The sequence below is a fragment of the Dermacentor variabilis genome, chromosome 7 (genome assembly GCF_050947875.1).
Source record: "Dermacentor variabilis isolate Ectoservices chromosome 7, ASM5094787v1, whole genome shotgun sequence".
In the NCBI taxonomy this organism is placed as follows: domain Eukaryota; kingdom Metazoa; phylum Arthropoda; class Arachnida; order Ixodida; family Ixodidae; genus Dermacentor; species Dermacentor variabilis.
In genome coordinates this window covers 55,558,374-55,585,889 of record NC_134574.1, presented here as the reverse complement: position 1 = coordinate 55,585,889, position 27,516 = coordinate 55,558,374, and the positions used below count along the sequence as shown (strand labels likewise).

At 45.0% G+C, this 27,516-nt stretch overlaps 1 protein-coding gene and 1 pseudogene across 1 annotated transcript in view; one reads left to right on the top strand and one right to left on the bottom strand.

Annotated features, from left to right (window-relative positions):
- LOC142588642 (uncharacterized) overlaps positions 1 to 27,516 on the top strand; it is a 118,471-nt gene that overhangs the window by 40,779 nt on the left and 50,176 nt on the right. Inside the window, exons 6-7 of the mRNA XM_075700469.1 lie at positions 8,995 to 9,092; positions 23,786 to 23,845. Of these exons, the coding sequence (XP_075556584.1) occupies positions 8,995 to 9,092; positions 23,786 to 23,845 (158 nt within the window). The remainder of the gene's footprint in view (positions 1 to 8,994; positions 9,093 to 23,785; positions 23,846 to 27,516) is intronic.
- LOC142589120 (U2 spliceosomal RNA) lies at positions 8,261 to 8,439 on the bottom strand (annotated as a pseudogene).

Here is a 27,516-nt window from a genome sequence, read left to right as displayed (position 1 = left end):
GACGCGCGCTAGAGACTTTATGTAGTAGACGCGATAGCCAACGAAATTTGTTCTATGACGTGCACATGTAAGGAGGGTCATACAGAAAGCGCTGACGTGCGACTGTTGCTACCCTTCAGCACGTTTTCATTTCTTCATTTACTAACTGCGTGCTAGTTCGAAAGGAAACAAAATTATCTCGCTGTTCGAAAAACTTGCGTTTAAGCGCCCCCATAAATCTTCCGCGTTTAATTCATCTGCCAATGTGTCAAAAGTAGGAAAATAAGATTCTAGTTCTAAATTTAGGGCAGGGTAGCTAGCCCTATATATTATATGCACACACAGTTCTAGGGTTTATTTTTTTATTACAAACACATTTTGAAAGGTCGTGTAGGCTACAAGAACATAAGGATCGCTTATACCAGGCAAAACACGCATGTCTGATACAATGCTCGGTGCATTAGAAAACAATAGATCAGGCACATTACCATTGCCATCATTACGTGAAGGGTCTCTTACGAACTGGTGGAGCATATTTTCGTACACAAACAGAAAGAAATATATACATAAACTGCCTCTAACACTACATGTAAGTGCGTTGCACGACCCCCAGTCTATACAGGGAAGATTGAAATCTCCTCCCAGTATAATATGATCCCTTTGAACTGTCTCGAAGAAAGTAGTCATTTGTGGAAACTCTTGATAAGAGGCACCAGGGTGCCTGTAATAAGATCTACTAAGAAAATATTTAGCATTTTCGTCCCCCAACTTGAAAAACACAGATTCAAATTCCAAATCGGAATCAACTTGAACACAGAGCAAGTCGTATCTTACAAGAATAAACACGCAAACTCGCCTCGATTCACGGCCCCGCATAAGACAGTGATAACCAAGAGGGAGCAATTCTCTATCGAGGACCGCAAAATCTAGCCATGATTCAGGCTCAACAGAATTTAATAGTAAATGAAAATCATCTATTTTATTTATACGGCTTCTACAACTCATGATCAGGAGTCTGAGCTGATGCGTCACTGCACATTGCGACAACGGTCTCGTTTCGATTACATCGCCAGCTGCACTTCCGATTAGACATCGTTTACCACCCAGGTAGAAGGTATCAAATCTTAGAAGCGGTTTCACTCCCTCCCTACTATTTCCCTTGGCGAATGCCCAAAGCTCTTTTCTTTTTTCTCGGACTGTACGCGAAAATTTTTGAGATATGCTAACGCAGTCCCCTTTAGATTATATGATTTCGTGGCAACCGGCTGTCGCGTCTTAAAGGAAATAAATCTGACGATTAGTCGCCGCCTGTTGTGTGCATGATACGGCCCTATTCTGTGGGCACGATCAGTATTTGTGGAAATGAGCCCGAGTTTTGTGCGGCACAAATTCAGAGTCAGATATTCAACCTGGTCGTTAAGTCCTCTAATCAGCAGAAAAGCTAATTCGCATCCGCTTCCCGATTTTTAAGGCCATCTAATTTCCCGAGAACGAGGGACGTCGCATCTCGTTGCTATTGTTCTTTTGTATTATTTATTACTGTTCGTATTTGCTCTATCGTCGGGACATTTCTTTCTAACAAAGCCAAGCGTGTTTTTCTTCAGTGATATCAGCATTGGTTTCGGTTCAACAGACGACAATTTAGAAATAATTCCAGCCTGGGGGGGGGGGGGGGGTTCCTTCGAGCAACGGTTCAATATGCACGTAAGAAGGCCCTGGGTTTCAGACAACGTCTTCCCAGCGCAATAACGAAATAAACAAATAAGACACAGCTCTCAGGAACATCAAGAACTGCCGTTTGCGAATTACTCTGCGTGACATTTCGCGATAATAGCGCTTAAAAAGAAAAAAAGAACGGCACACTGTGATAGATTCGCCATAACGAAATGGCTCCATTTGAAAATATGGCGAGACGTCTTGGTGACGATGGGCTGGACTCTATTTGAAATCGGCATGAAGTTGGCAGGAAGTTAAGCGTATGTTTGCCTAATCAGTCCAGGGCTGTCTACTTTAGGCTTCATATAAATGGTCTGTGCAGGGTGTTTCCGGTAACTTTAGCCAAATCTTAATATTATACAAATGCTCTGTAGCGGAACAGAACTAAGGTAATATTGTCTCCATCGCTTCGAGATATTCAGATTATTGCTTTTTGATTGCGCCTAATTAGGTAACTAGTCTTAATCAATAATCAACTCATTCATTATTATAATTGCATGGAAAATATCAATGAGAAAATTGTTGACCAACATGAAAAACTTACGACATACCTTTCTGTTGCTCAATACGCACTACATAAAGGTGTTTTTCCGAGCCTGAAAGAAGCCCGCGAATACATGCGAAGTGCTTCGAGTGGCTAGTCGCGCAGGAATCTTGCATGTACTTGTCGGCTTTACCGCTCAGAAAAACACTTTTGTGTAGCCCGTATTGACAACAGAAAAGGGCAATGGGAGTTTTTCGTGTTGCTCTGCAAATTTATCGATTACACTTTTTATCTAATTACAATAATTAGGAAGTTGCTGAATCACGAATAATTGTCTAATTAAACAGGAATGCAACAAAATGGACGACTATTACGCTTCTTGGTAATGCGATCTTTCAGCGCAGCTGCTGCCCTATTTCAACAACAGGCAACCGCATGCAGAGCACGAATTGAGGAACGGAGGCGGTTCTGCGTTTTGGATTGTTCGGCACACACCCTGATCCGCCGCTATCGAGCCAACGCTCCGGCGGCGCACCATCGCGCCATCTTATAGTGGGTCACCGCCGCGGAGAGGCGGGGGCGGGATTAGCAATTATTATTTATTGATTCTTCTGAGGTGGGATAGGGAAACAGGTGAACAGGGGTATTGAGTAGTGGTCCCGCACTCATTCACTCGCGCACAGGCTTCGATGTGGTCGCACAAGGTTGGGGTGGGAAGTAGAGGTAAGGGGACGAAACTCTAGAACGGTGTTTCGATTCGCCACAACGCCATGGCGCCAAGTCAGGGGAGGTATAGGGGAACAGTGGAGGCGGGAAAAGAACAGGCAGGCGCAAGCGCTGCCAGAGGCGACAAATGCCACTGAGGAACGCGCCCCGCAAACGGGGAAGCGAGAGACGCGGCTGAGAGCCGTGGATCACGCGCGAGGCGGCAAGTAGCGCCCACCGCCGGCACCGAGCCAGTATAGAATGTAGGAGCCAGTGCCGCGACAGCGGGAGCAGGGACGGCGAGGGCGGAGTGGGCGATAGCGGTGAGAGTGACGGCAATGGCACTGCGAGGAGAAAGGGGGCGAGAGGATATACGAGAACACGTGATCCGGTTTCGGGGGACAAGGGGAGAGCAAGACTGTGCCGCGCGCGAGAGATGGCAGCAGGAGCGCGCGCAGTTAGAGCAGGGCGCGCATGCTTGGTTACGACTAAGCCGATGGCGAGGCACAACAGCGATGCGACGCGCAGGAACAGGCGCCGAAGAGCTGCGCTCTATAAATAATCTGAGTATCTCCAAGGGACGGCAAACAACATTACCTTGGTTCGGTCCAGATACAACGCGTTTCCATATTAACGCGACAGCGTTAAGCAGCCCGTGTCGCAGAAAATGAGGTGTCGGCTTCCCGCGTCTGCGTTAGATGTAGCTTCGCCAAAAAGAACTTCGAGCCAAATTCCGAACAACCGCATACCCAACCACTTCTCTACCACCAAAGCTCCTCATACCTTGTCTTTCATACTTTGCAAAGTTATTCCTCGGAATTTCGTGAAGGGCAGCCCACAAGCAAATGTAATGAACAAAAAAAAACTCTTGGAGCGCATGTCCTTTATGTTAGCTTTTCTCATACTGAAATATGAAAATTGCGAAACAATAACAGGAGATCGACCCACGCAAGGGGCCGCGTTTCTACAAGAAAGCTCGCCTTCGTGCATAGCGTTGGCAGCCGGCGTTTCCCGGTAAACGTTACGGTTACTTAAGCTGCAGTTGACGGGAAGCATGAAAAGCAGTAAGGGGTTATTGGACACAAACCCGTTCCACGCTTGTAAAGGGAACGCTGACGCGTCCTCCAATTCTTTCTTTAAAGTTTGGCTCAAGTTACGTGAAATACCCTGTGTAAAGTTACATGTAGTTACACTACACCTATATACGTACACGTGCTGAGCTTTACTTCATGTCAGAGAAATTGAGATTTTAGGTAATTTTTGCTACGACAAGAAATGTACCGTCTAGTCACTATGGATGCGTTTTCTTCTTTTTTCCAGTTGACGCGTAAGTATTTTCTGCACCATATTTTTCATCCTTATTGTATATAGCTACACCCCTCATGTCACGTCCCTTCTGGCATTTTTAATGAATGAATGAATTAATTAATTATTAATAAACATTCATTAAGGGTGTGCAAAATCGGAACATTCTTTGTTTTGGGAACCCATAGTGGATCACATCAGCTCAACCGTACAGTAAGCTGTTAACTACGCCGTATCAACCTGTTTGTTGCGCGGACCACAACTTCATAACAATTTTGCACCTCGCCAAGGTGAAAATCACTCGGAAATTCTCATATATCAATGAGTTTCTGGCAGCATATTAAGTTACATGCGCCAGTGTAAAAGCAAATATTTTGTGCGATATTTCTGCACTAAAGCACCGAGGTCTGTGGCAGTAGGAACCCCTTAAGATATTGAAAAAAAGTAGTCTTCGCAAAAGTATGCCTTTAGTGCGCCCTTAGCAATCGTATTCCCTCTTCATCAGGCGCTGTGATTTACACGTTTCAGTCATTTTCTTCTAAGAGGACCTTGTCTATCATTATGGGCTTCACAATTATACCGTTTGGTAGCAGGAGCGGAAACACATTTCACCTGTCGTTTCCAGTTCCTTCACCACAAGCATATTGCTACAGGTCATATAACCAGAACACGGCGTAGGGCACAGTGCATGAACAAGAGGGAAGAAGAATAGTAGCGCCGACAGAACGAGTGACTGCGAAGCGTATATGCGAATTAAAGCCTGAGTTGACCCGAGGGTTATTGGCCATCATTTCATTTTTTTTTCTGGCAGCGGTGGTTATGGATTCACCCTGAACGCCTGTACCTTTTAGAAACTGTCCAATGATGCCGTCTGCACAGCCTGTGGATGTACCTTTGTACAATGGCACTATTTTGTGCGAGGCCTACCTTATGCAGCTGGATACCGTCGTGACGGTTAACGGTTAGGACGATGGAAGAAAATCACAGGTAGTAACATCCAGACTTGGCGTAGAAGGGACGACGCTTTCACTTAACCTCCCACCTGGTTATCACGAGAACTTCAAGTTGGCGACGCGAATACCAGCGCGAAAACTTATGCGAGTAATTCCAGGGGCTGGTTGGCGACGTTTAACTGCTCAAGTTGAATACGTGGGCGGGGGTCCTTCAAACACGCCGAACCTCTTCGCGACTGACGCTTTTATCGACGCCGGTAGAAGACCCAGATATCAGCCGTCGGGTGCGTCCCGGCAAACCACAAAACTTCTGGCCAGCCGTCACGATGGCCTTGGATACACGATTCAGTTTGGAAGCCACTCGGAATTCAGAGTTCGGCTCCGACGAGGGCGACGGCTGCCGGCAAAGCTACGGTCAGTCGTCGAAACGGCCAGTGAAACTGAGAGCGGCCCTTCGAGCGGCTGCGCGCACCCGTCGTAAATAACGAAACGACGCCGACGTATCTTTCAAGGCCCTCACTGCCTTTCTTTGATGCTGTCGGCGGCACAACATGCCACGAGAACTCTCCTCAGAAGTTGCGAAGATTTACCGGTGTCCCCTGTAATTGCTGCCGAGGACGTCATGAGTACGGGGGCGTCACAAGAAGCATCAGATGCCGCCGTGGTGGCGTTGCATGCAGTTACTCTCTCAAAGCTGCAACAGGCTGTGACACGTGTAGCCTATGTTTTCACCGAGGTACAATTTCCGGACAAGACAGGTCAAGCGTTGGTTGGCACAGGGGCACTGGTTAATGTACTGGAAACCCTAGATGTCGCATGACAGACAATGTAGCTTCCACGTGGAAATGACAGTTACAGTTTTTATGCTGCTGCTGCGTCCTTTCCTCAAGTGCGTCATTTCGCAACAGATAAGAGATAGCTAGGACTGTGAATTCTTGGAAAAAAAGGTGGTAACGTTTTGTAGATAAGGCTATGCAATATGATACGGTAACTCGTATTCTTGATTTATAGATGTTACGCTACTATAGTGTACATGCACACATATCATCAGCTGCGAAAACAATTATACAAACAGGTGAAAGAAGTTTTTGTTACTAATTTCCAGAATGCAAACATTCCCTGCATAGCTCATCCACTGGGGCTGTGTGTGTTGAGAGAAAAACTTTATTGCAATGGAAAAGTGTTGAAGTTCTTTCCCATAATTGACACGTAATAATGAAGGGAATATGATATTTGATAGATAAAAGCAAGAGCAATGCGGCTTTTTTAAGCACTCAAGAAATCTTAATAAATAAATAAGTCATTCATGTTTTTGTTTTTGTACTACCAATTGTATCACTGTTTTTGTATTACCGTAACACTGTATTACTGCACTGCATGCACCGTATTTCATTTTATTAACCAGCACTCCAAGAACACTCAGATAACATTGTATAACCAAGAGCCATCTATTTCTGTACTATTAACCATTTTGCTGCACTGCACTTTTTTTTCTGCATTTGATGCAACCACTCCTCTTTTTAATGCCCCTGGTCCTGAGGGTACACGAAATAAATAAATAAATAAATAAATACCTACGCTCTGCATATTAGACCCTATTTTCAGTTTGACAATAATTTATGAGTAAAATTTTATCACACTTTTCATCATTTTATGTTTCTGATGGTAGGCTTCTCCGCTTTCTAAAAAAAGAAAAAAAATATGTCTATTGAATGTAGCGCTCTTTGTTTATCGGGAAAGAGTTCAGCCAAGTTCAACGCTGTTCTGTCTCCACAGATGACACTGGAGTAACAGAGATGGCAAAAAAAGTGCAATTTATCATTTTGTTATGCTGATTGGGATAGTGTGAGGCTTCTTGCTAATACATTGGTCCTATTTCTCAACTTTAGTAATGACATTTTTAGATCATAATTTTAAAACATTACCTGCCGTGGTTGCTCCGTGGCTATGGTGTTGCGCTGCTAAGGTCGCGGGATAGAATCCCGACCACGGCGGCCGCATTTCGATGGGGGCGAAATGCGAAAACACCCGTGTGCTTAGATTTATGTGCATGCTGCAGAACCCTAGGTGGTCGAAATTTCTGGAGTCCTCCATTACGGCGTGCCTCATAATCAGAAAGTGGTCTTCGCACGTAAAACCCCATAATTCAATTTTTAATTCTAAAACATTGTTTTCAGATACCGTACGGCCCATGCTCTTAGTAGATTTGTTTTTAAATGGTCTAATAATTAGGTGGCCTTGTCTTTCTCCCGAAATGGCTAGTGCGCAAAACAAAATAACATTAGTTTATGACTCATTTAGAATGTACTTACTACGCTGGCACCTATACTGCCAGCACACACTTTGTGTTAATTATTCCATGTCGCGTCCATCAAGCAGTACTGAGCAATCATCGGCATTATGAAACATCTGCAATCCTTGCTAATATGTTTATTAGGATTGAGCAGAAAAAAAAAGCAATCTTATTGCGCTTGGCTTTCAAATTCAAATTCAATAAAGCAAATTCAAAACGGCCACTTAGGTATCCCTACGTGGATGAATGCGAAAGCATTCCGGCGCCTTCTCATGACGACTCGTTTTACGAAGCGTAACGGCATTGTTTTCACGTTGCATTGTGTCATTTATCACATCACGTGCCTCAGTCTTCTTCGCGTACTTGCGTGGACGCAGAAAGGAGCCAGACGCATCTACGGACTGAAAAGTCGAAGCTGGAGGTACGTCGATTCGAGCGCACGACACAGCTGACCGAAATCACCGCACCGACTCGCAGCGCCACGATGCGCGGCAGCATCTATAGACCGGCCACCGGCGGGGTCTCTCCCTGGAACCACGTGACTTTTTGTGCCAACTCCGTCGAAGGCTCGTCTATCGGAGCGCACGACAGGATTCAGTGGAATCACCGCACCGATTGCCAGTGGTCCAGTCTCATGAGCGCCTTTCCAGAGGGAAGGGCAGTACCGGAACGCTGCCATGATGAGCGGCATCGGAGCCCGCTGTGGAAGATGACCACAAGGAACGCGCGAGCGATGGCAACAGCGCGTCTTTGTGACCACATGACCTTTTTACAGCGAAGCCGTTTACGGCTAGAGTTCCGTGCATTTTTGTTCTGCGTGTGCGAAAACCATGGGCCGATCCCCGAGTTTGTACAATACCAGGCCGACCCACGCGGAAGTGCAGCAGGCTTCAAGCGCTCCGCCGACTTGCAAAAATAAGTGCGATATCTCAGATCAAAATAGAACTCGTCGAAGATATTAAGCTGATAAGAACAGACGCTACGCTTTGATCCACGTCGGCCATGCCTACGTTCGCACCGACCTCTCTTTATCGACGTTCCAAGCGTTTGCCTATCTACGTTACTTTTTTCCGCTCTCCCACGGTGGCGGTCCCGTCGAAACGTCACGCGTGTGTAGTGTCCTCCGGCTCCTCAGGGTGGCGGTCCCGTTGTCGACGCGAATGTATATAAATATTACAGTAAGTGAGTTCGCACCCTTGCTCAAAATTGTGTGTAACCTTTGTGTAGTGTGCTAAACAGTTTCGCTGGTGATCAGAGTGGAATGGCTCATGATTTTCATGCCACCGAATTTTCCGCTTCATGAGCTATAGAGCTTTCACATTAATGGGTCATTAAATATGTGGGATTTATATTCCTTTATTTCCGCCCATTGATGAGTCGCACTCGAGCAAGGTTTCTTAGTTTGTACTCTTTTTTCCGCGAAAACATAATGCTCTCCGCTATGTCTGTACTGTCCATGCCGCCTTGCTTGAGGTTGTGAAAACTACCGAAGCCTGGGCGTCACTTGTTCACCGATCAGCCTGCGACAGATGTGCTTCTTCCTGCTTTGCATCTGACAGGACCACCTGGAGCAAGGCCTTCGTAGTCATGTTCACAGGATTCTGCTGCCTGCTCTTCTTCAACGCCTCGGTGGTGGGAAGCCTTCTCGCGGCATTTCGTAAGTTTGCCTACCCCTGCACGTGCCACTCGTTACAGCGCTTTACAACTACAAAGACAGCCCAACCCATCCATTCCACCTTTTAGGCAGTGCCTTTGGAAACAAATGTCAGTCAAATAAATATTCCTCCTGGTTTAGGAATCGAAGATGGAGCCACCGCTTCAGCGGAACTCTCGCCTCGATATAGGCGTTAACCTTCAAATAGAAGCCGCAGTTCCGAAAACGGTAACAAGAAGATTAAGTCTGCGCGAATCGTCCACAGTCCAACCTAGTAGATATGAAAAAAAAATTTGCTCCAAGGTGTTTGTCGCTCCTATATGTTATAACATACGAGTATTGTCGGGTGCCTCTCTGCTCCGTAGAGTTTAAACAAGGGATATGGATCAGTATATGTACAGGAGAATAAGTAACTTCAGACTTCTAGATATGTACATATAATAAAAGGCAAATCTTCCTCATATGTACAAATCTTTATCGGCATCTTTGACAACATACCACAAAACCGCTCAGAATAAATGTTTTTCCTCGAGTTCCTCGCTGATTGCCGCACACCATTTGCTGCCCTGCCCACGGACGACACGCTCGGCACTTAAGACACCACCATCTCCGCACCCCTCTCCCCTTTCATCTACACCGTCCGTAAAAGTCGGCTAAACCCATAATTATACCCGGGCCTGCGCGGGGAGGACTAATTAGAGAACAGCTAGCAAGTAGGGCAGTCCGAATAGTGATCTTTCAGATGGAGTAAGATACGAATTGAATAGTGCTAGAAGCGAATCAAATCAAATATCTAACAGTTTTCGAATAATGAACACCGTTGTTACAATTCACATAAAACAATGTTAACACCCTAGTGTTCTTAAGGAACCATGTTTCTGCCTTACATAGTACGCTGTGAAGCGTTGTTTATTAAAAGCACAGATGGAGTATGAAGAGATGTCAAGTAGTAGTTTCTCTGCATGCACAGTGCTCTTCAAAGATGGCGAATGATCGCTGTGTGGCCTGTAAATTGTGGCTACCTAAGCAACGTAGCCTGCTCGATCCACTATGCAAGTCCTCATAACTTATGCCTATACTATAATAGTACATAATACGCTCTTAAGCGCTGTTATTTAAAAGCACAGATGGAACACGAAGAACGGTCAAGTAATAGTTTCTTTGCATGCACACGACTCTGCACAGAGCGCGAATGATTGCTCTGTAACCTGTAAATTGTGGCTACCTAAGCAACGTAGCCTACTCGATCCACTATGAAGAGATGGCAAGTAGTAGTTTCTCTGCATGCACAGTGCTCTTCAAAGATGGCGAATGATCGCTGTGTGGCCTGTAAATTGTGGCTACCTAAGCAACGTAGCCTACTCGATCCACTATGCAAGTCCTCATAACTTATGCCTATACTATAATAGTACATAATACGCTCTTAAGCGCTGTTATTTAAAAGCACAGATGGAACACGAAGAACGGTCAAGTAATAGTTTCTTTGCATGCACACGACTCTGAACAGAGCGCGAATGATTGCTCTGTAACCTGTAAATTGTGGCTACCTAAGCAACGTAGCCTACTCGATCCACTATGCAAGTCCTCATGACTCATGCCTATACTATATAATAGTACATAGTATGCTCTGAAGAGTTGTTTATTAAAAGCACAGATGGAACACGAAGAACGGTCAAGTAGTAGTTTCTTTGCATGCACAGGACTCTTCAAAGATCGCGAATGATCGCTGTGTGGCCTGTAAATTGTGACTACCTAAGCAATGTAGCCTGCTCGATCCATGATGCAAGTCCTCATAACTTATGCCTATACTATATAGTAGTCCATAGTAGCTCTGAAGCGTTGTTATTTAAAAGCACAGATGGAGCACGAAGAACGGCCAAGTAATAGCTTCTTTGCATGCACGGCACTCTGCATAGAGCGCGAATGATTGCTGTGTAACCTGCAAATTGTGGCTACCTAAGTAACATAGCCTGCTTCCCTACCTAAGTTCTCATGACTGATCCCTATACTATGTCCGCGACGGAAAATATTTAAGTACTTTTACGGCAATTACATGATTATTTGGATGCAGTTGACACTTTGAAGTATCCGAAACGGCTTCGGGAAGTATTCCGATTTACGAATAAGGACTATTCGATTCGAAGACAGAATAGAATAGGGCATATTCGATTCATTATTCGAAAGTTTCCAACATTTGCACAGCCGTACTAGTGTGCCAATGTGTTCCATCAGTGAAACAGTTCTCACAAGCTACTCAAAATCCCCTTCTATGATGGAAACACTAGCTAGATTGCCCTAACTGGACGATATTACGCAAGATATTTTCGGCACTCCAGGTATTTGCGCTGTTGTCGCAAGAAGGAACATCGGCGAAAATATTCCCTTTCATGGAGAATTCTGTTTGCATATAGAGCATGGTTTTGCATTGTGCACTTGCGTGAACTCCGCCCTGTCCTAATGCAGTTGGGTGCGCCATATTACCACAGAAACTGTAACTTTTAACGATTTCAATGAGATTAGCATTCTGAGAGTATTTCAAACACCTACAGGGGATGACTATCTATCTATCTATCTATCTATCTATCTATCTATCTATCTATCTATCTATCTATCTATCTATCTATCTATCTATCTATCTATCTATCTATCTGTCTGTCTGTCTGTCTGTCTGTCTGTCTGTCTGTCTGTCTGTCTGTCTGTCTGTCTGTCTGTCTATCTATCTATCTATCTATCTATCTATCTATCTATCTATCTATCTATCTATCTATCTATCTATCTATCTGTCTGTCTGTCTGTCTGTCTGTCTGTCTGTCTGTCTGTCTGTCTGTCTGTCTGTCTGTCTGTCTGTCTGTCTGTCTGTCTGTCTATCTATCTATCTATCTTCTATCTATCTATCTATCTATCTATCTATCTATCTATCTATCTATCTATCTATCTATCTATCTATCTATCTATCTATCTTCTATCTATCTATCTATCTATCTATCTATCTATCTATCTATCTATCTATCTATCTATCTATCTGTCCGTTTTCCCGGCAACTTGGTTAAGTGGGCGTCGATAGTCCATAGTCTTATGGGTAGCACATCGAGGTGCTGTGCTGAGGGAACAGAATTGAAAAGCAACCGTCACACCAGCTTGTTTCCTTGGGTATGTATTGCTTTTCAATGAATCTCACACCAACTTCAGTTACTATGTGCCCCTACGTACGGGCATCCTCAATAAACCTTTTGACACCAACTCGGGTCACAGGGAATGTGCGCCAGTGTACAAGCCACTCTTCAACTGAACTCTCACGCCACCTTAGTTTTCTGGGTGTGTGCTACTCTGGAATAAACCTGTTGAAGCCAACTTTGTTAAATGGTATGTGCCTCTGCCTATGTGCCGCTCTTCAATGACAGAAGGGGTTCATTGAATTTCTCCAGTGCTTGGCGGAATCGTCGCTCTATGCGTGGACTTCACGGAGGCGCCGCTACATGGCGCAGACTGTCCATTGCGAAACGTGTACACCTGCTGCATGCAGTTTCGCTGCTGGCAGTATGGTCTCGCTACATTCCTTGAACGCTAATCGCAATAACGTCGATATTCATCGTGAGATAGGTTCTGCCGCAATTTTTTTGCGCAAACCCTTCCTATATTGCTGAGGATGCCATCGCTGTAACCACCCCAACTTGTGGGTAAACAGCTTCTAGAACGCACTGGGTATCTGGCGCCCTTCAATTAACCATTTACCACGCCAACGCATTGTCAAGCTGCGTCATGAATGCACTTGGTGTGTACTGCTCTTCACTTAGCTCTTTCACGCCAACGCGATGGTAAGTTGCACTTGGTATGTTCCGCTCTTTAATGAACCTCTTTCGCGCCAACGCATTGGCAAGCAGCCTCAAGATTCCACTCGGTACGTGCCACTCTTCAATGAATCACTTTCAAGTTATCTCGAGTCACTGGTTGTGTGCCACTTGGTAGGCGGTCTGCGAGGGAACAATTCTCAGGGTTCGCACGCACCGCTACGCCATGTATCTTGGAGGCCACGCGCTGACTTTTCCGTAAGCGCTGCTAGGTGGCTTTACGTCTCGATAGAGAAGTGAACGAGGCTGTCGGCTGCAGTGTATGGCTCATACGCGCCTGCGCGCCACCTTGGTGATCTCGGAGGCCACGAAAAAGATGTCGAGCAGAATTTGCAGCGGCGCCATTAGATGGCGCAACGTGTTCAGGGAGACGACGAGATAGGAGGAGTCTTGCTTCAATACAGGCCTAATACATGGCGTGTGTTGGCGGTGGCAATACCTTTAATTAAAATTAAACCATGGGGTTGTACGTGCCAAAACCACTTTCTCATTATGAGGCATGCCGTAGTAGAGGACTCCGGAAATTTCGACCACCTGCGGTTCTTTAATATGCACCTAAATCTAAGTAAACGGTGTTTTCGCAATTCGCCCCCATCGAAATGCGGCCGCCGTGGCCGGTGGCAATACCTTGTGTTTCTATGCGACATTCACCGTGAGATCAGTTCTGACGTGATTTTAATGCACAAGCATTAGCAGGGTACTTCACGCACTTTCCAGGGGCTATATGTCTGTTTGTTTGTATATAACCGTTTTCCCACGTACCTACCCACCTACCTGTGTCTCCGGGTAGTCCGTGTTCAAATGGGTAGCGCATCAACCGCGGCGGTCAAGGAACCAGGTTCCAAGAGAGAGAGAGAAAACATTTAATTATCATGAGTTTGGGCGACTTCTTCGCAGGGTGGAGTCCTTCGTTCAGGGCCCCATTGGTTCGCGCCACTCCGCGTGCCCGCCGGATCAGCCGTCGCTGCTCTTGCGGGTCTGAGCTGGTCAGCGCAGTCTCCCAGGAGGAAGGGGAAGGTGAAGGAATAGGGGAGTAGCCCGGAGGGTGTGGGCGCTCCCAGGTGCAATGATGTACTGTGGGCTTTGCTCCACAATAGGTACAGTATGAGGGATATTGTGTGGGGTGGAAGAGGTGAAGATAAAAGAGGCAGGGAAATGAATTTTTTTGAAGCTGTCGCCACGCGACGGCATCTTCTCGATTAAGGGAATTATGTGGTGGAGGGAAGTGTCTCCTGGTATCTCTGTGATATTGTAGAGTTTCAGTGTAGTTCAGTGGTTCTGTCGGTGTGTCTTCTGGGTTGGAGAGCTCTTCCAATGGCGCCCGGTTAGCGAGCTCTCGGGCTACCGCATTAGCGCGTTCATTACCATGGAGAGAGGCGTTTCCAGGTGTCCAGACGATAAGCACCCAGTGTAACGCTGTGAGGTGTAATGATGTAAGGATGCGGTGTGTGTAGGGTGTCACCCTCCCTTGTGCCAAAGTCCTGCAGGTGGTCTGAGAATCAGTGACCACTGTGATAGGTCCATCCGGCGCCGGCGTGGTTGAAGCGTGTACGATGGCTGGGGCAATAGCAGCCTCTTGCGCCGTGCCACTGTCCACAGTGTTGAGTGTGGCCGACGCTCTCAGAATGTCTGCACTATCTAGTACAACTAGACATAGGGCACGTTTCTGTGGGTAGCGGGCCACGTCGGTGTATAGGACTGGAGTGTTTGATTTGTCACCGCCAAATAGGCGAGCCAGGGCTTGTGCTCTTGCCTTTCGTCGACCTTTATGACGGTCAGGGTGCATATTCCGGGGAATTGGGGCCACGTGAATTTTTTTGCGAATGCTAAGCGGAAGAAGTGTGTGGTTTTCCTGTTGTGGTTTTCCTGGTATTTGGTATCCTAGCCGGGATAGAATGTGGCATCCTTGCATTGTTCGTTGCAGACGTAGAAATTGGCTGTTAAAATGACCTTCAACTGGTTCATGGGTGGTGTTGAGCTCCCCCAGTCGTAGTAGGAGCTGCTTAGACGCATGTTGGGGTACTCCCAGCGCTGCCTTTAGTGCCGTACGGAGGAGAGTGTCCATCTGGTGCATCTTATTCTGAGTCAGATTATGTTAGGGGAGGTGGTAGGTTAATCGGATAATTATGAGGGCTTGCACGATTCGGAGTACGTCTTTTTCTTTCAGACCTTGTCGGCGGTTTATAATGCGCCTTATCATGTGCGTTATCTGGGTAACTTGTTGGCGGAGCACGTGTAGGGTATGCGTGGCCTTCCCGTTGTGTTGTATGTCAAGTCCTAGTACACGTAGTCTGTCTACCCTTGGAATAACGTTGCCATTGAGATGCAATGTGATGGCTGGTGGAATATCGGTGGAATACAAGCAGGAGCTCCGACTTCTCAGCTGCGCATGTGAGTCTTTCGGCTGTTGCATACTCTTGAACTATATTTACGGCTTCCTGTAGTGCGTCTTGAATGGCGCCGTCTGACACTGCGGTCACCCAGATTGTAGTATCATCGGCGTACAGGGCGTGTTGCACGTTCGGAAGTTTGTGGAGGAGTGGTAGTAGCTTTGCCATCGCCACCTTGAACAGGGTGGGTGAGAGAACCGAACCCTGGGGAGTTCCTCTGCCGGAAAGTTGTATTATATCCGACCGAATATCACCTAGGCCGATGGTGGCTGTTCGGTCAGATAAAAAGGCTCGGATATAATCACAGATGCGCTTTCCGCATCGGGAGAATGCAAGATTGTTTAGAATGAGGTCATGTGAGACGTTATCGAAGGCTCCTTTGAGGTCCAACGCCAGAATGGCTCTTGTTTGAGCTTTACTTGAACCATCCACAACATCCTCCTTAAGTTGTAGGAGTATGTCCTGGGCAGACAGACCTGGTCGATAACCGAATAAGGTATTGGGAAAGAATTGGTTCGCTTCGAGGTGAGGCTGGAGGCCATTTGAAACTACGTGCTTGAAGAGTTTGTCAATACACAAAGTCAAGGAAATGGGTCTGAGATTTTGGAGGGACAGCGGTTTCACGGGTTTCGGAATTAAGGTGATATCGGCGTGTCGCCATTCCTGAGGAAGCGTTCCGTTTTGCCAATTGTCGTTGTAGTATGCAGTGAGTTGCCGTATGGCCTGGTCGTCGAGGTTGCGTAGCAGTGCATAGTGAATGCCGTGTGCTCCGGGTGCCATGTTTCGTCTTATGCCGTGTAGGGCTGCCCTCACTTCTGTCTCTGTAATATCGCCGTCCCATTGGGTGTCTTCCTCGTGTGGATAGCCTTTGTACTCCGGTCGGTGGCCTGTAGCAATGTATCTTTGTTGCAGTGTTTGGAGAAGCGCGTCATCATTCATTTGTTCTTTGTGGATGATAGTGCTGACTGAGTTCGTTGTGTGCGTTTTTGTGTGCTTTGGGTCGAGTAGTGCTCTGAGGAGAGACCACGTTTTGGAACTACTTAGTGTGCCATTAAGGCGGTCGCAGACGTTGTGCCGATTGCTATTAATGAGGCTGATGGCGTATTCTTCAGCTTCCGCTATGACCGGGGCGATTCTTTGTTTCAGCCTACGGTTGTGCCTCTGCATCTTCCGTCGTTTGGTCAGGCCTCTTTTAGCATCCCAGAGATGGAGCAGATGTCTGCCCACATCCGGTGTCTCCGTTGTTGCAGTAATTTGATTAGTGGCTGCTTTAAAATCTGCTTGTAGCTGTTATGTCCACTCACGTAGAGATGGCGGGTCGTGTTGTTCAGGTTTGGTTCTATTGCGCCGGAAAGTGTCCCAGTTCGTTATTTTAATGGAACGTTCTGGGGTGCGTATGGCCACCAGTTGGACGTCTGTGGCTAGAATGCTGTGGTCACTGCCTAGATTCTCCATTAGGTTGTTCCAGGGGCATTGAGTCAACCCCTTAACCATTGTTAGGTCAGGGCAGGTATCCCTGCTTACACTGTTACTCTTTGACACGCATTTGGATTACTGAGTGTGTGCCACTCGGTCAGTTCTATTCCTCATCTAACCTCTTCGATGCAAATTAGCACCGGCACCATGTTTAATCGCTGCTTGTTCTTCATGCAGGTATGTTATTGTTCTGATGCCGAGTGTATCCGATCTGATGATCGCTTTCTGCTGCTGCTCCCTTGCCCACAAAGTCTTGTATCCTGCTTCTCGCATGCATTGTATTGCGCAAGTTGTCCGCTCTTGAGCGTAGATGTGGAAACCAACCCTGGCCCGGGCCCACGGTCTGGGTCTAGGCGTGAATCCGGTTCCGCTCTCGATGAGAATCATGATGCTCGCCCTTCCATTGATAGCCATGACAACAACGGCCTTTCGGTATCCGAAATGTTCTCTAAATTATTGCAGGGGCAGACTCAGTTGGCACGAGATGTTGCGGAAATTCAGTCATTTCAACAGTCAGTTGGGCGTCGCTTTGATGTTTTAGAGTCCCGTGTTCATGCACTAGAATCCACTCCTATGTCCAAAGACTAGTTTACTGTGTGATTTCCGTACTGAAACAAATGCCTTGATTGCTAAGGTAATGGACTTGGTCTTAAAAAATGATAGTCTTGAAAATCATTCTCGTAGAAACAATCTGATAATACACGGTATTTTTGAAGTCCTGGATGAAAACGCTACCACCCTGATGACTGCAGTTTCATCTGCCCTCATATTGAGCGCTGCCAGAGGCTCGGTAGAGCACGCACTGGTTACATTCGTCCCGTCATTCGAAAACTTTCTAACTTCAACGACAGAACCGAGGTCTTTGGAACATCTCAAATCGCAAGGGCTCAAGGGCTCAAAGCTCAATTTTATCATTACAGAAGATTTCTCTTCTAGGGTTCGGTTAATTCGGAAAAAAAATATCTGGGACGCATCAGCCTCTTTTCGGGACAGCGGTTCTGTTGTGAAGCTGAGATATGATCATGCTTTCATTGACAAGTTTCGTTATAACGGGTATGACAGTTCAAACTCATTAGTAATGGCACCCGCTCAACGTGTTTCTTCTCAGCCTGGCCATTTCACTTCCGTTCCATCCACTTCCTGAATTCATCCTGGCCGTTTTGAGAACCTTGTTGTCTTGAATATTGTCACGTGGAGTGACGTGTGAAGAACACAGTAGCAATACTTTGAAAGACAAAACTAACTTTTATTGGGCGAACCTGTGCCCACAAAAACGGGCTACACTTATAGCTCAACGATATCGGCGAACACGGTCGGCGATCGTTGAAAATCTCATCAGCGGGTCAAGCGCGTCGGCTTCTATAGAGCAGTCGTCGAATGTTCCAGACTGATCGTTGGGATCCGCGTGCCTTCCACAAAGTTCTACATTATTCTACACCACAAGTTCTACACCATTCGCGTCAGGTGATGAAATCAGATAACACAAGGTTCGGTGACAACAGACAGCGTATAGAAGCATCGATAGCTTTCCAGAAACTTCAGATTCATGCAGGCGCGTCCCGCGCTGTGCGATAACATTTGTTAGACGGCGAGACGTGGTCGGCCGATAAAGATAAATACATGTGTCAATATAAACGCTCGTAGTATTGTTAAAAAGTTGCCCGATTTATTGTCCCTTGTATCTGTTCATTCCCCCGATGTTATCGGCATCACAGAGACTTGGCTGCACCATGATATTTACGAATCTGAGTTCACTCCACCCGGTTTTGTTGCCGTGCGCTTAGACAGGAATTGTGGTACTGGTGGTGGCGTGGCACCGCTTATCCAGTCGGATCTACGATTCTCAGTCTTGCCTTCTCCTCCAGAAACAAAATCCGTGTGGTGTAAAATTTAGCTACATATTAGGTGTATTGTGATTAGTGTTATATATCGTCCCCCCGGCTCTACTCTTGATGTCCTCTTGATGTCCTCCTACTCTTGATGTTGCAAATTTCATGAGCGAGATTAACATTTCTTCGTCGAGTTTTATCTTTATGGGTGATTTCAACGCCTCTGGCATCCACTGGCCATCACTGTCTGCAGTCGGTCACGACGCAGCTATTTGTAAAGAACTAATAAACATTTCCTTGTCCTTTGGTCTCACCCAGGTTGTTACTGGTGCAACCAGGTTAAATTCCGTCCTTGACTTAGTTTTTCTAAGCGCTAACCTAGCCAAACGTGACTTTTCTTGCGAAGTAATTGATGGTATTTCAGACCATATAGGCGTTTTAGTGTCACTCTCTTGTCCAATTTCTAAATCCCCCTACACATTTACTAGTTTCCCTGATTTCACTCGTGGGGAGGGACATCAACTCCATTACTGATGTCTTATCTGATCATTTCGATACGTTTAGTGCACTTTCAGATAACCAGGACGTCAACTGCCTTGCTAACTACTTTGAGGGTCTTGTCAATTCATGTATCGAACGTTTTGTCCCCATTAAAACTAAGAAAAGAAATTTTAACATTCCATGCATGACTCGTGATATCTTGCACTTGTCCCGTCACGTTCGAAGGTTCAGGTGTTCCAGAAAAGGCAGTGATCCCATGGCGTTGGATATATCTGTTAAGGTAAAGAAAGAACTCAATCCGAAGTTGCGAAAGGCCAAGGATTTCTTTTTTCGCGTTCGCCTGCACAATTTGTTAAGAACTAACCCACGAAAATTTTCGTCTTCTATTTTACCTCGCGATGCTTCATCCACTTCTTTCAGAATAGATAATGACGTCATCAACGACCCGGCGGTGATGTCCGATGCTTTCAACAAGTATTTCCAGACCGTGTTTGTTTCCGATAATAACTTTATCCTGACACGTACCAATATAGTTTCTTCTGAAAGAATCAGTGACGTTGAGATAAACTGCGAAGGCATCCTCAACCTTATTACAAATATGGATGTTAAGAAATGCACCGGTCTGGACGGGATACACAACGCGTTCCTTGTTCGTTATTCGTTGTGGTCATCGCAATATCTGTCAGTCATATTCAGAAAGTCCTTATCATCCGCTACTGCACCTTCTTCATGGAAGTTAGCCAAAGTGCTCCCTCTTTATAAATCTGGAGATAAACAGTGTGTGTCGAACTACAGGCCAATTTCACTGACGTCACAGTCATGCAAAATGCTGGAACACGTCCTTCATAAGCACATCACGCTCTTTCTGAAATCAAATAATTTACTGTCTAACATGCAACATGGGTTTAGGCGCGGTTTTAGCACGTTAACGCAGCTAGCTGAGTTCACGCATCAAATTTCATTAAACCTTGATGTAGACAACCAGGTTCATGCCATTTTTATAGATTTCTCGAAGGCACTTGACACCGTTTTAAATTCTAAGCTTATTGCTAAACTTAATGCTGCACTGAATAATTCTCATTTAGTTAACTGGATATTAAGCTTTCTCTCACTTCGCTCCCAGTTCGTCTCTTACAGTTCGACTGACTCCGCTACTGTTGATGTGACATCAGGTGTGCCCCAAGGCTCCGTCCTTGGGCCGTTTCTTTTTTTATTATATATAAACGATTTGCCATTTCATTGCTCTTCTAACATCCGTCTTTATGCTGATGACTGCGTTCTAAATGAAGTGATTAACTCTTCCAATGATCATTATCGCCTTCAAGAGTCGTTTTCTAGCTTTTGCGATTGGTGTAACACTTGGCAAATGAACATTAATTTCAATAAAACCGTTGTGATGTCTTGGTGTCATTTTTACGCATAACATGTCATGGTCTAAACACATTGATTACATATGTAGTGAAGCACTAAAAAAATTAGGTTACCTGAGGCGAACGCTAACCCGATCTCCTAAAGACACAAAGTTACTAATGTATAAATCACTAATCCTCCCTGTTCTTGATTATGCATCTGTAGTTTGGAGCCCGTATAAGCAGTTAGAGATTAATAAGCTAGAAGCAATACAGAAAAAAGCTGTGCGATTTATATGTCATCATTACGATCGTGACTCTTCGCCCTCTTCAACAGTTTCTTCCTTGAACCTAAACACGCTCTCTTCTTGTCGCCGTGTCGAATCATTAAAATTCTTGCATTGCATTGTCAATTCTTCGGTTAGGCTCTCAAATGAGAATTACATTAACTTCGCGCCTGGATCATCAACGAGAAGACATCATGACCTAAACTTGAAACCCTACTACGCACGTACTAACATGTTCAAATTCAGCTTTTTTTCTCCGCTCAATCGAAGACTGGAACTCATTACCTGGGTCCATTCGCTCATGCTCATCCCGAATTTTTGCAACCGCCATCCCATGTGCATAATTGTGCTCCCCCATGCCCAGAAGCATTTGTATAACTTCTTGTGTATTTTCCTTTTATCAGTGCTCTTTTGTAAAAGTGTTCACTTGTGTTTACCGCTGTATATTCCAATGCATTCCCTGTACCTTTTCTCAACCCACTCCTGCTATAGCGCAAATTGTGCTGCAGTATGTATAAATAAAATAAAATAAATAAAATAAACTTGGGTCACTCGGTCTGTTCCAATAGGTGTGCGCCACTCTTCAATGAAAGCCTCTGACGCCAATTGGAACATTTAGGTATGTGCCACTGTGAATGTGTCAATCTACAATGACGGAAACGATCGCATAGATTTTAGCGATGCTGAGCGGAGTCGAACCCACGTCACAGGCGTTCCTGAATGATAACCCCACGTTTTACCAGGTGGCGCTACAGGTGCACTGCTTATGCGCCGCTCTTCAATGAACATCTCGTTAACTTGGGTCACTGAGTATGCGCCACTGAGCGAGCAGCAAGTGAGGGAGCGATTCTTAGGGTTCGTAGGCACCGGCGTGCCACGCTTCTTGTCTCAGAGGCCACGCACGGACTTATCGGCAGTGCCGCCAGATGGCGCAGCATGCCCAGAAAAAAGCATGAGAGACGAGCTCTGCTGCCGCATGACGCATTTCTGTGTTCGCATGTACCACCGCACGCTGGGTTTTGTAGCCAGCGCACAGGCTTCGGGGTGGTGGCGCTAGATGGCATCAAGTGTTCTCCGGGGACCGCTCAAGAGCATCCCGCTGCAGTGGAATACCCTGATGCATACCTCGTTTGGATGGTGGTAATACATTGAATCGCTATATTGATTCAGTGCTAAGCGCGTTACCGTCGACAGTCACAATGATATGGGTCCCACCGCTTTTTCTTATTTGAACAGTAGGTACTGCTTAATGACCAGTACCATATTAAGAAAAAACGTACTTTAACTTTTTGTAAGAGCAAGCTTCAGTAAATCTTCATGCTGGACATTCTACAAGCTAAGGCGGCGAGCAAATGTCCAAGAACACTCGCGAAAGAAAATCTTTGTGAATTCACGCCAGGCCAGAGTCAGTACAAACGGTGACTGGGATCGCGTCGATGGGTGCCGCCATGTTGGTTTGCGCATTGTTCACAGCATTGATGAATTTGCAAAATCTTGTGTGAGTGGAAAGTGTGAGTAGAATCTCAGGCGAACTGCGTTCAGCTCATGCGGGGTGATAAGACAAAGTTCACTAGGGTGACTCTAAACATTACTCTAAAACGTCGCCCTAAAACTGCCTATTGAAAGAAAAATTTTAAACATGGGCATGGAACAGAGAAGTTATTGGATGCAGCTCTCTGGTTGATGCTCGTTTACCTCATGTTCTGCCTTCGCAAATGGCACAGCACTCTTTCGCGTAACGACCTCTGTTTCCTCGCCATGTGTGGCCTGTCGTCTTCAAAGTCATCCTCCTTATTGTGACAGACCAATAAACTTATGCACTCACGCCTCAGTGATTCAGTGGCAAAGACGTGGGGATTCTGTACAAGGTGCCGTGGGTGGGATTCCTGGCAGTGACGATAGTATTCGAAGGTGGCCATAAGAGTAAAACGATCGCGAACTTCGATTTGTGCGCATTCTAAGGAAAACTATAACTACAGGTGTATTTCATTCCTCATCTTTGTACAAATGCGGATTTTTATTTTATTGGACGCAGCAGCTTAAAGGGGCACCAAAGTGAAATGCGGAATCAGTTTACAGTGACAAAATCTTCTTGACGAATTCTATTTTCTTTGTATTCGTTGTAATAGTTTGTCTGTTAGAGCAGAAAATGTTGGTCCGAGTTTCATTTTTCACTTCTATAAAACACCACGGTCGAAACGTCAGTGGGACGTCACGGATTGCAAAGTATCTTTCTTTCCACATTTCGGCCGTTGTGGCTCATTGCCAGTCCTTGAAACTTTTCATGCCCACTCCTTGGCTCTTTTAGAACACAGTCTAGTCCATGTTTACCAATAAACTAGGCCCGAGCAGACGGCATCAAAACCCGTGACGTCGTGGTAGACTGGCGCTGGAATTGCAAAGCGGCGACGCCACCCGTCTTTGGTTTTGCATCTTTTCTGGCGTACCAAGCGTTTTCTCGCTGTAGAAGTTGCTTTCTTGGTATGGCGGAATGGCAGCTTAACAACACAGCTCAAATAATTTTTCACCTTAGTGTTTAACAGCCTAAAGCGCTGCGCTGCTGAACTCAGGTTTGCGAATTTGATCCCTGCTACGGTGGCCACACTCTAAAGAGCAAGAAATCAGAAAATGTTCGTGCATTTAAATTTAGGTGCGTACCTAAATATGTCAAGTCAAAGCTATTCCAGGGTCCCCCACTAAGCTTACCTTATAATCATATCTTGGTTCTGACATGTAAAACTCGATAATTTAAGTTTTCGTTTCTTCAACTGCGCATATTACCGAACTGCTCTCGTACGTTTGTCACAGATGACCTCATAATTTCAGTATTTGCGAATTATAATACGTATTGTATGTGTCTTGGGTAGTGCACTGTTTTCTCTTCTTTTGATAACGCTTAATCAACTCGCACAGCGTTGTACGCTTCTGCAATTCATTTCTTATGATAACCCGGAATATAATCAAGTAATATTTAGTAAAATTACTGAGACTTTTTTTTCGTTCTTTCCACCTTCAGTGAGCAGGGCAGCGCCACCCACACCAGCAGAACCAGCGCTGAAGCTGGAAGGCCCCATCGGTAAGCTATCCAATACAAACTCGGCCTTGGAGCCCTTGGCATTTGACTGAGTTTGACTGATTTGTTTACCACTGCTGCTTCTCTATATGACAACAAGCATTATTTGGGTACTGCCCATGAAGCCAATGTCATTTAACCTATGACATGTCAACAAACCCGCAAAGCAAACACTTAAGCGCGTACAGAAGAGAACAAGGGCGCACAGCAATGTTTAATGGCGAATAATAGAAATTCGTCATTCAAATTTAACGGCTATATTTAGGTTAGTGGTACCGGTAGCCTGCAGTGCTAAAGTTGGAAGGTAAGTCCTTCGAAGCAAGTGGCTAGTGTACTTCGTCTAAACCTAGTTTTTCATGAAAGTTTACTAGGGGAAATTGCGCACGTATAAAATTTTCTGAGGATTCTCTATCACGACAAGAACCAGTGTTGTAAAAGTTCCACGTTCGAACATCACAAGATCGGCGCGTACTTCAGATAGAAACAAAATACAGATTGATGATTGGCAGTACGATATGGGACGAGTGCCGTCTTGCAGCTCACTTCTTGAGCGCTTTTGGAAATTCGTCCGATATATCGCCTTTTTACGTATATTCAACTAATTTAATTTTCAAACATACATTCCGATAACAGGGCCATGACCCAAAGATACACATACTTCGTTATTTAAAATACTAGGTATACTTCCTCAAGGTGCTGTGTTTAGCGTATAACGGAAATATCAGATTTTAAATATTTTTCACAGATGATAAAAATTCTGCAATTCTGAGAAAACATCTGAGAAATCTGAGAAAGACAACGAATCACTCGCAAGAAAAGGAGACGTCTCTGCTCAGATTACGTCTAGTGAAAAATAACTAAACAATGAAAGAATCACGGCATCATATTAACATTTCGAAGAGGCACTAAACACGTTTTTTTCTGAAATAGTAGACTTGGGCCATATTTCAAATCAATGCTTGCACACAACATAACAGTCCAATAATATGGGATGAACGCTGTTGATCTTATCAAGCTGTAGCGCAGGCAATCCATAGCAGATACTCAATAAATTAGGAGTACAAAGTTTCTGCTATGGCCGCTGTGCTGTTATCGTCATCACCACTGAAACTAATTTATTATTTTGTATTTATTTATTTTTTATATGATTGACACTTCGAGAGCTATCAAAGGGAGCATTACTTTAGAGACCTGAAACTTATTTTCAAACACTATTGGTCAAAAGGAGATAGGTCAAGAATCGCTTACCAAACTAAAGGAAATATACAGATAAATTAAATAAAAAAGCGGCAAATTCTAGCGCGAACTACGAAAGAAAATGCTGTTGACTATGTGATCATTGCTTTAAGTGGTCTAAAAAGAAAAATAGCTTTACAAAGAAAAGAAAGGTTGCAGGTACGTCTGAGATCATGTGGGAAGCGAGGACTATTCAATACCGGTAGCTGCAATTTTACCAAGCAAAACACCAACTGTAAACAAACGAAATATGTCCCTGGGCTTACGAATTCAAAATGCTCCCAGTGAAACTATCATTGATATGGATTTGGCTGCACAACTAACTTTGATAGTGTTTTGGCAAAAAAAGAAAAGGTGGTTCGAGCCGGAATCGAAAGAGCGAATGTAAATTTGCCTGCCCCCCCCCCCAAAAAAAAAGAAGCTATATATGCTTTGTCGATGCCACTAGGCCGTTGGTCTCCGCACTTGGATGCCTGTAGAGGGACGGTATTTCGACATACTACATCATTGTCCGGCCATACCATACACCCATCATACACCATTATCTACTGCCACAGCAGTAGATAATGGTGTTACTTGCCGGCATTTGCAGCTGTTAACACCCCTACAGGTAGTTGCGGTCCGTGCAGTACTCCATGGTAACAGTTACGTCACTATGCATCCCCCGAACTACCACCTATGAAAAACAGAATTTGTTAGCCTTATTAATGAACTGCCCGAGTCGTATATTTCCGTAGGAGATATTAATGCACACAACGCCATTTGGGGAGATTGTAATTGTGATGCCAGAGGGCGCTCAGTAGAAAACTTTCTCCACTCTACTGAGGCATGCTTACTAAATAATAAAGTGCTTACGTTCTATAGCATGGCAAATAAAACATTTTCATCTATCGATTTAGGCATTGTATCTAGAACACTCTTGTTGTTCCTAGGGCGGGACGTGATTAAGAAGCCATATAGTAGTAACAATTTCCGATTGTCGTAGAATGAACAAAAGCTGAATGAACAAAAGTCCCCCATTAGAAAGTAGAGTCAGCCGACGAAAAGCGGCATAAACAGCTCACGCGCTTGAGAGAAAACATTTATTTGTAGTGAGATTGGGTGACTTCCTCGTAGGGTGGAGCACATCTGTACACTTCCTAAAGACGATGCAGAGGCATATTTGATAGCGTTTATTGTTGATGTGGCGTCAATATGTATTCCCAAATCAAATGGATCGCCCTCGAAACGACGTGTTCCCTGGTGGAATAAGTAGTGTAAGGAAGATCGCAGAAATCAAAATAAGGCTTGGAGACACATTCGAAAGCCTCTAACTACCAAGAACTTGATTACATTCAAGAAAATGAAGTCCGAAAGTAGAAGAACGCACCGCGCAGCCAAAAGGGAAAGCTGGCAAAAATACATCACCATCATCAATTCTTTTTTAGACAAAAGAATGATCTGGGACAGGGCAAGCAAAATTAAAGGCCATGAAACTCATGCACTGGCTTCAGTAAATACACCAGGAGACACCGTTGGCCACGAAGGTAATCCTATGGGAGCAAATTTTGAGTGCATATCTAGTTCATCCCATTACTCGTATACATTCCGCAGATACCAGCGACAAGCGGAGCGGCAGTCTCTGGATTGGAACGGAAATAGAAATGAACCTTACAAGTATCGATTTAACATGACAGAATTTCAGGCTACACTAAATTGTATTAATTCTGCGCCTGGAAAAGATCGAACACATTACGACATGATGGAACAAATACACCCTGAAGCACTAAAAACACTCCTATCGCTTTTTAACTCCATGTTCTCTGCCAGCTATATGACATCCGCGTAGAAGCAAGCAGTCATAGTTTCTATTCTCAAAGAGGGCAATGATCCATGTTCGACTAGCATCTATAGGCCTATAGCTTTGACAGGCTACCTATGCAAACCCTTTGAGAAGATTAAAAGCCGACACCTGATCCATTATCTTGATAGAAACAAAATGCTAGGCCCCTTGCAATGCGGTTTCCACAACAAATCACTTCGTCCGGATCGAAGAGAACTTCAGAGATGCCTTCGTGAACAAACAGATCTTATTACCGGTACTTTTAGATATGGAGAAGGTGTGCGACACAACTTGACGTTTTGGAATTCTTCGGGATCTGGCTGGTATGGGTGTTCGAGGCAACTTCTTGAACGTGAATCAAAGCTATCTCTCTAATCGTACATTCCGTGTCAGGTTACGTAATGGGCTGCCTAGTATATTTACACAGGAAACGGGTGCCCCACAAGATGGTGTGCTGAGCTGCACTCTATTCGTTGTAGAAATGAACTCACTATGTAGAATTCTACCACGCACAGTGTTTTATTTTGTGTATGTGTATGACGTACAAATGCGTTTTAAATCATGCAATATTTCTATCTGTGAGAGACATGTAGAGATCGTCTTTCAAACTGACGAG